The sequence below is a fragment of the Xenopus laevis genome, chromosome 4L, assembly GCF_017654675.1.
Source record: "Xenopus laevis strain J_2021 chromosome 4L, Xenopus_laevis_v10.1, whole genome shotgun sequence".
NCBI classification, from domain to species: domain Eukaryota; kingdom Metazoa; phylum Chordata; class Amphibia; order Anura; family Pipidae; genus Xenopus; species Xenopus laevis.
In genome coordinates, this window is record NC_054377.1 from 12,989,966 (window position 1) to 12,999,449 (window position 9,484).

Sequence of the window (9,484 nt, forward strand, 5' to 3'; positions counted from 1 at the left end):
GGCTAAGGCAATGCTATTCCATGTGCAATAGCGACCCCTGCTGATCATAGTGCATTATTACCATTGTATTGTCAGAATTCTTATCAGGACAGTTATGGTGGGTGATAAGGGCAGATATAGATATTCAGCAGCCTGAGACAAGGAAAGTAGAATAGATTAATCCTGATATTCCCAACAGGAACATATGGATATATCACGTTGCTTTATGAAAATTTGCACTGTTCAGTGTGTCTGCAGAGAAGAATAAAGGCACATAAGGCAAACACACAACATTTGTTCTTATATTACTCAGTTCTTTTGGCATATTTTATGTTAAAGTTGTAGTTCTGGAGATGCCGTTCCGGGAGGAGTTATTTCTCCGAAGCGAGGCCTTTAAATCGTGAGCAGCTGTTCGCCAGGATGTGCAGGAGCCGCCAGCCTCCCAATCTGCCGCTACTAATACAGAACATATGGGCCTCGCTACATTTAGGCAGAAGGCTATAAACATAAGATATATATAATGCCCGGGATGGCTGCAATCCTTGCACAGCAGATACAACAACCCATCTGTCTTTACAGGCGCCGGAATCTCAAGATTCAGTCATTACACTGTAAATTCACCTTCCCACCGACTTCTCGTATATTTCTAACTTGTAGGTTTGGGATTAAAGGGGTTGTTCACCTTTGAGTTAACTTTCAGTATGACGTAGAGAGTGATATTCTGAGACAATTTGCAATTGGTTTTCATTTTTTATTATTTGTGGTTTTTGAGTTATTTAGCTTTTTATTCAGCAGCTCTCCAGTTTGCAATTTCAGCCATCTGGTTGCTAGGGTGCAAATTACCCCAGCAACCATGCATTGATTTGAATAAGAGACTGGAATATGAATAGGAGAGGCCTGAATAGAAAGATGAGTAATAAAAAGTAACAATAACAATACATCTGTAGCCTTACAGAGCATTTGGGTTTTTTTTCAATGGAGTCAGTGACCCCCATTCGAAAGCTGGAAAAATGAAAAAGGCAAATCATTCAAAAACTATAAATAAATAAATAAAGACCAATTGAAAAGTTGCTTAGAATTAGTCATTCTATCACTTTCTAAAAGTTAACTTAAAGGGCAAGTCAACCCCAAGATAAAAAAAATACCTAATAAAAGAAAACATCATTCTAAGCAACTTTCCAGTATATATTACATTTTCAGTGCTTTTAAAGTTATTTGTAAAAACGCTTGCTGTTGAACGCAGCATTTGCTTAATTACTGGTTGTTACTGTTTAAACAATGTTGCAAAAGTCTTGGTTCCCCCATCAAAGTCAGGTCTGTTAATGAGTTGCCTTGTCTTACTCTTACATTATATCAATAGTCTGAGCCATCAGGGCAGAGAGAAAGGGACAGACAAACACTGCTTTTTATATGTATTTGTAATGAATGTATATTGCAAAGTTGCTTGGAATAATGTTTTCTTTTATTAGGCAAATTTTTATTTTGGGGTTGACTGTAAGGGTCAAAACTATCTGCCCAGGTTTTCAAATTAGGAAAACTGGGCAGGATTCCGTGAGATTGATGCGTCATGTGCCGACCGTCATGTCATAGCCCCGCCCCTGACATCCCATCCCGCCCTATCTATGTCATGCCCTGCCCCTGCTACATCATTGTCCCGCCTCCAGGAGGCAACTCTACTCTACTCTACTCACAACCCTTCTCTATCACTTACTCTACTACTTCTACGTGAATCTATAGTCTCCGTGTTGGTATTTGGATAGGAACCTGGTTCTGGCATTCCTGGGGGGAGGGGTCTGTATATTAAAGGGCAACAAAAGTTAAATGACAACTAAATCCAATTAGTGATGCATCTGATTTGATAATGCATGAGGCTGCTGTGGTACTAAGTGATAATGTCACCCCTGAGGTCCTGTGGCCATCTCCTTCCTTGCCTTGGCACAGTGAACCCAAGACAAAGGTCCTCCAAGGGAACAGACTGCCAACACCGTGGTAATCCAACCAATGGCACAATGTTAGCTCCAATACTGTTTATTGGCTGGTGTGCAGCAGCTGGGCACAGGGGGTTGGTTCAAATAACTGTCTCTTTAAATATGAATAGGTCACAAGAGGCCGAGGGGTCAGTTGGGTAAGTTTCTATAAATGTGTATTGTGCTAAGAGTTCAGGCTATGGACAGTTTGAAACAATAGAAACTTCCAACTTCCAACTTTGAAGTGGTGCCCTGTAGGGTTACTAAGCTACTGTAAATACCAGCAGAGAGTCCAGCGTGAACAGCCTAACATACTGTCAACACAAGCTGACAGATAGAAATGAAGTGTAACGAGGCAACAGGCACAGAGCCGGGTACACTAACAGCACAGAGCCGGGTACACTAACAGCACAGAGACGGGTGCACTAACAGCACAGAGCCGGGTACACTAACAGCACAGAGCCGGTTACACTAACAGCACAGAGTCTGTTACACTAACAGCACAGAGCCGGGTGCACTAACAGCACAGAGCCGGTTACACTAACAGCACAGAGCCGGGTACACTAACAGCACAGAGCCGGTTACACTAACAGCACAGAGCCGGGTGCACTAACAGCACAGAGTCTGTTACACTAACAGCACAGAGCCGGGTGCACTAACAGCACAGAGCCGGTTACACTAACAGCACAGAGCCGGGTACACTAACAGCACAGAGCCGGGTACACTTACAGCAGTGAGATGGGTACACTAACAGCACAGATCAGGGTGCACTAACAGCACAAAGCTGGTTACACTAACAGCACAGAGCCGGGTGCACTAACAGCACAGAGCCGGGTGCACTAACAGCACAGAGCCGGGTACACTAACAGCACAGAGCCAGGTGCACTAACAGCACAGAGCCGGGTGCACTAACAGCACAGAGCCGGGTGCACTAACAGCACAGAGCCGGGTGCACTAACAGCACAGAGCCGGGTGCACTAACAGCACAGAGCCGGTTACACTAACAGCACAGAGTCGGGTGCACTAACAGCACAGAGCCGGGTACACTAATAGCACAGCTCGATATATTACAGTGGGTCTCATAGGACTGGCATATGATTCTTTGAAATAAGTCCAACATAACTTGATACAGTTCCCTGCTAGAAGAGATGTCTGTGCTACTAATTAGTGGACACTCTGAATATTAATACAGGTATAGAATTTATTATCCGGACCTGAGGTTTTCCAGATAAGGGATCTTTCCATAATTTGGATCTCAATACCTTAAAAGTGGCTAGAAATCATTGAAATGTAAAGTAAACCCAATAGTATTGTTTTTCCTCCAATATCGATTTGTGCAGTCGAGTGTGGGGCTCACACACAGTGTAATCTTGTTTTTAAAGGGTTTGTTCACCTTTAAATGAACATTTAGTATGATGTAGAGAGTGACGATTTGCTATTTTTATTATTTGTGGTTTTTGAGTTTATTTGGCTTTTTAATCAGCAGCTCTCCAGATTGCAGTTAAAGCAACCCGGTTGCTAGGTTCCAAAGTACCCTAGCAACCATGCATTGATTTGAATAAGAGACTGGAGTATGAATAGGAGAGGTCTGAATGCAAAGAGAATTATAAAAAGCAATAATAATACAATTGTAACCTTACTGAGCTTTTGTTTTTTTAGATGGGGTCAGTGACCCCCCACCCCAATTGAAAGCTGAAAAGAGTCAGAAGAAAAAGGCAAATAATAAAAACTACAGAAAAAAAAGACCAATTGAAAAGTTGCTTGGAATTAGCCATTAATGCTCCTTTGTGCTGTGTGTGAGCCCAGATCAATGTTCTTGGTTCACAGGACCAACCAGAAACATATTACTCTAGGCTCCCAACAACTAAACAGTGCTATGTCCCTGCTAAAGGGGTGGTTCACACTTTGGGTTATTTACGAAATCTCACATTTATTTGGTTGCGCTTTTCGGGGCAAAAATTCAAATTTTCTTGGAAAAAAAACATGAGTTTTTTAAGATTTATTATACCCCGATGCTGCAAAAAGCCCCGAATCCAGAAATCCGCCAACTCAGACCTGTTGAGGTCCTGTATAAATCAATGGGAGAGGCACCTACCCAATTGGGAGTTGTTGTGGTTTGCGCTGGGTTGAGCCCAAAAATTCAGGGTTTTCTGACAAAACCCCCAAAAACTCCAGTGATATGGGGAAAAAAAGTCGGAGAAAAATCTGATGATTCGGATTTTATCAAGGTATTTCCTGATCCAATTAATTCTAGTTTTTTCGTTAATAGATAAGGTCAAATCAGACGTGGGAGTTTGGTCGTGGGTTTTCTTAATAAAATAATGAGATAAATTTGGAGTTTAGTAAATAACCACCTAGGATAACTAATTCTAAGTAACTTTTCAATTAGTCTTCATTGTTTATTTTTTATAGTTTTTTTTTTTTAATTATTAACCCCCTATTTCTTCTAATGCTTTTCAGCTTTCATTGACCCCATCTAAAATACAAATACTCTGTAAGGCTACAAATGTATTGTTTTTGCTACATTTTCTTGCTCATCTTTCTATTCAGGCCTCTCCTATTCATATTCCAGTCTCTTATTCAAATCAATGCATGGTTGCTAGGGTGATTTGGACCCTTGCAACCAGATTGCAAACTGGAGAGCTGCTGAATAAAAAGCTATATATATAAAAAAAAAGACAAATAAAAAATGAAAACCTATTGCAAATTGTCTCAGAATATCCCTCTCTATGTCATACTAACAGTTAATTTAAAGGTGAACAACCCCTTATTTGAGGAAATAACTGCATTGTAGTACAACATAAATACACTAGATGGAGCAATTGTTCAACAATGAGATTTTTTTTATCCCTCTGTAAAAAGATGCCAATCTTGGTCATTTCTAAAAAACCAAAAAGGGTGGTAAGTAGAGAGGGAAAGGATATAAAGGGGGTGTACGGGTTGTGTTAACCTAATAAACCTGTACATTCCCCCCACTCCCCAATCACTGCACAGTAGAGTAAATAAAAAACAAAACAATTGCCCCTATACCCACCCATGTTCTAACCCAGAAAGCAAAAAATTTGTAAAGCTCCTATTGGGTTCCATTCCTTAACTAAACAGCAGGGGAAGGGTTTAGAGTCTGTTTCATACAGCACCAACATGACAGGCATGATCTTAAAGGGATCCTGTCATCGGAAAACATGTTTTTTCCAAAATGAATCAGTTAATAGTGCTACTCCAGCAGAATTCGGCACTGGAATCCATTTCTCAAAAAAGCAAACAGATTTTTTTATATTCAGTTTTGAAACATCCCTCCCAACATTTTGGAAGTAAAAAGAGGGACAAAAATTTTTTCCCGCATGTAGCGCAGCAATTTTTTGACCACACCCTTTCTGTGGCCACGCCCCCTAATTACCATGTTTGTTTTACAAAATTTGGCAGGTTATGAAAGTTTGAAAATATTTCTTCTTATCTAAACTGTGTTTTTGTGTCTCAAAATTGTTACAAAGTATCTTATTTGCACCTGTTAGCTGTTCTGGGCTCTCTGCTAAAAGCCAATTAAGTGAGAAACTTTGTTTCTTTTTCTGGCTGTTCAGTGCAGAGACAATAGGGACTTTCCAGTACAAATGAGGGACTGCGGGTTGAGCTGTCAAAAGAGGGACTGTCCCTCTGAAAAAGGGACAGTTGGGAGGTATGTTTGAAATCTGACATGGGGCTAGACATTTTGTCAATTTCCCAGCTGCCCCCAGTCATGTGACTTGTGCCTGCACTTTAGGAGAGAAATGCTTTCTGGCAGGCTGCTGTTTTTCCTTCTCAATGTAACTGAATGTGTCTCAGTGAGACATGGGTTTTTACTATTGAGTGTTGTTCTTAGATCTACCAGGCAGCTGTTATCTTGTGTAAGGGAGCTGCTATCTGGTTACCTTCCCATTGTTCTTTTGTTTGGCTGCTGGGGGGGGAAAGGGAGGGGGATGATATTACTCCAACTTGCAGTACAGCAGTAAAGAGTGATTGAAGTTTATCAGAGCACAAGTCACATGACTTGGGGCAGCTGGGAAACTGACAATATGTCTAGCCCCATGTCAGATTTCAAAATTGAATATAAAAAAATCTGTTTGAACTTTGTACAAATCTTATAATCACTTTGCAGTCAACAGTCTATAGGGAAGCAGAATGCATCAATATTTATCAACCTTGACCTGGAATAAACACAGGCACAGGTTTAAGTGAACTTATCAACCAGGGAGTGGTTTGAATGAGAGTCTCATACTTATAGGATCTTATTTTTGTTTGTCTGCTGGGGTCAGCGACCCCCATTTGAAAGCTGGAATGAGTCAGAAGAAGAAGGGACATAATGCAAAAACTAGAAAAAGTAAATAATGAAGGACCAGTTGAAAGATTTGGCCAAATACCGAACCGAATCCGAACCCGATTTTTTTTTTTCTTCCTTGTTTGTGTGACAAAGTAATACCCCATTAATAATAGTCCCACTTAGGCTCCCCCTCTCTTCTCTCAGCCAGACCAGCTCATTCATGTCAGTTAGAGGCAACTGTGATAGGTCAACTGTCTGCGGCAGCCAATCTGCGGGTCGCACATCAGGGAAGATGAGCCAAAAACCTCCAGACTTTTTCCCGTCCCTTTATGACAAAAGTTCCTCTGCACCCTCGGAGGACATATTTAATGCCTGGAAAAAAATCTGGGTGGCTTTGAAAGAGAAGTCTCAGCAGAAGAAAGAGTCTGAGCTCGGCCCCGCGTGGCCCCCTGGTTTAGCCGATATTCCTTATGATCCCTTGAAGTTTTTTTCCACCGCCCAGTGGAGGGGGGCGACCCCCAATTATGTAGATTTAGGTGAGATAAGCGACCTCCAGTTTCAGATGAAGGAGGCAGAGCTGTTAGATATTATTGGAGAGGAACCTGACCCGAAGAGCTGTGAGTAGAGCGTTTGATTGGTTTGGTTTTCTACCAATACCCAATACTCAAGATGTCATGGGTTGAAGCCCATTGGTCAGTCGTTTCAAGAACTCACCAATTAGAAAAAGTTAAGTGATTCCACAGCAGAGTGTTCTGCATAGGGAGTAGAATTTATAAATGGTATTATGATGATGATTATGGTGATGAACCAGAAGAACAGGTATGGGACCTGTTATCCAGAACGCTCAGGACCTGGAGGTTTTGCCGGATAATGTATCTTTCCATAATTTGGATCTTTATACTTAAAAAATCATTATAAACATTAAATAAACCCAATGATCCAATGAGGGGAACTATCGTGAAAATGAAAAATGAATATAAGCTTCATCTCACTGAAAAAAGACACTTTCTAAATACAACCAATTAAAAATGCTGTACCTTTTAAAGGAGAACTAAAGCTTAACCAAAGAAATAGGCTAGAAATGTTGTACATTGTGTTTTGGGCTTCTGTACCAGCCCAAGGCAACCACAGCCCTTTAGCAGTAAAGATCTGTGTCTCCAAAGATGCCCTAGTAGCTCCCCATCTTCTTTTCTGCTGATTCACTGCACATGCTCTGTGCTGCTGTCACTTACTGAGCTTAGGGAGCCACTCACAATATACAGTACACATAGAATAGAAATGTCACAATATAAGGCTGATTAGTAATTACTACAGATAATTACTACATGGCAGCACAGAAACCAGTGCAGTTAGCATCAGAATTTAATAATCAGCAAACCTGTAGCATCAGCTTATATTACAGGGAAGCTCATTTTCTGCTGGATAATTAGTGACGAGCCCTAAGCTTAGCTTCTCAACAGCCAATCAGAGCCCACTGAGCATGTGAGTGTCACAGACACTTTACAAGATGGTGACCCCCTGTGACAAGTTTGAAGTCCTGGATCATTGCTGCTATTGACAAGCTCAAACTTTAGCCTCCTGCAATAAGTTCACTATATAAAATATGGCATTTTTAGCCCTAATCATTTTTAGGGTTTAGTTCTCCTTTAAGAAATAATCAAGTTACGCTTCAGTATCTCACTCTCCACAACCTGTTACTCTTCATGCTGAGGTCTGGGTCAGATTCTGATTGACAGGTAGGTCTAATTCGTCTTTTAGGGGGGCTCCCTTTCTTGGCAGAATAACTCAAATAACCAACTCCAGCACAAACAAAAGGTATAAAATATAAAAATAACAGACTCTGGCAAACACCCTGCATGTAGAGAAACAGGATTTCCATCAGAGTGGGTTATTTTTAAAGCGTGAGCACCCAGGTTAAGGGTGCAACCCCCCCCCCAAAAGGATGTATTCGACTTAACTGTCAATCAAAAACTGACTCCACCTACTGCATGAAGACTGAATGGAGAGAGACAAGTTGCTCAGAGGGGGAGAGTGAAGAGTAACTTGATTTTTTCTTTTTTTCTCATAAAATGCTACTTAATTTTTAATTGATTGCAGTTAGAAAGTTTCTTCTTTCAGCAAGATGAAGCTTATATCACATTTTCATTTTCGCGATAGATCCCCTTCAAGTTAACTTTTAGCATGTTATAGAACGGCCTTAGCAACTTTGCAGTTGGGCTTCATTTTTTACCGCTTTCAGCTATAAAACGATTGAGCTTCGAGACTATAATGTTGTTATTTTTTATTACTTATCTTTCCATTGCTGTTCATATTCCAGTGTCCCGTGCCTAGTTGCCCGGGTAATTTGGACCCTAGCAACCAGACAGCTGCTAGAATCTGAAACTGGAGAGCTGCTGAATAAAAAGCTAAATAACACAAAAACCACAAATGATAAAAAATGAAGACCAATTGCAAATTGTCTCAGAATATCACTCTTTATATCACACTAAGGTTTATTTTTATTTTACAGTTGAACTACCCATTTAATTGAGTTTCCATACTTTGCCGATCCGATTGCAGCCGAGGGACTGGGAAACAAGTGGCGTTTGTGTATCTAGAAAACAATCTCACTTGTCTAAAGGGCTTTCTGACATTTTGGCACTGGAAGTAGCCGGCCGGATCCCCTACGGGGGATTGTGTTTCGCTCCTGGTTAAGCAAAGCGGGTGTAATTGCTCGATTATATCCTCCATTTCTCTGCAGACGCAGCATAATCTTCATTTTCTTCTATTACAGATCAGCTCTTGGAGAATGTCGGAGATAAGACGAGGTGCAGGACAGACTCCGATCAGGGTGCCAAGGATCCCGCACCCCTTGCCAATGTCAAGTCCCTTCCGGAATCCAGTTCTGCTTTCAGCTAAAAGATAAACCCACAGCTGTTTCATCACAAGCAATATAAGAGGTTCCTTCCAACCTGCACAACCTGTTTGGCCCTACAGCAACTCCCTGAAGCATCACGGCGATACAAATAACCGCATATATTCCCATTAAATGATTTCGAATCTATACTCTTTTTATGCAGTGGTTTTATAGATGCACAATTGTAAATGTGTTTATTCAAATGTGTTTTTTTCCTCAGTCCCGCCCCCGAGGAGCTTCCCTTGTTTTCTCAACCGGGCGCGCGAGAATCACAAGCCAATCTGTCAGTTTACATTTGGCATCAACGGGAGAACTGAGGGCTTATGGAAAGACGTGGTGCATTTTGTT

The 9,484-nt window shown here is 41.1% G+C and overlaps 1 protein-coding gene across 1 annotated transcript; it reads left to right on the plus strand.

The window, feature by feature from the left end:
- Window positions 1-6,468: 6,468 nt before the first annotated feature.
- On the plus strand, window positions 6,469-9,283 carry LOC108713601 (uncharacterized protein C11orf91). Its single transcript, XM_018257151.2, has 2 exons — window positions 6,469-6,857; window positions 9,014-9,283. Exons 1-2 carry the CDS (start codon window positions 6,533-6,535, stop codon window positions 9,136-9,138), a joined length of 450 nt encoding a protein of 149 aa, XP_018112640.2. The 5' UTR covers window positions 6,469-6,532; the 3' UTR covers window positions 9,139-9,283.
- Window positions 9,284-9,484: the final 201 nt, after the last annotated feature.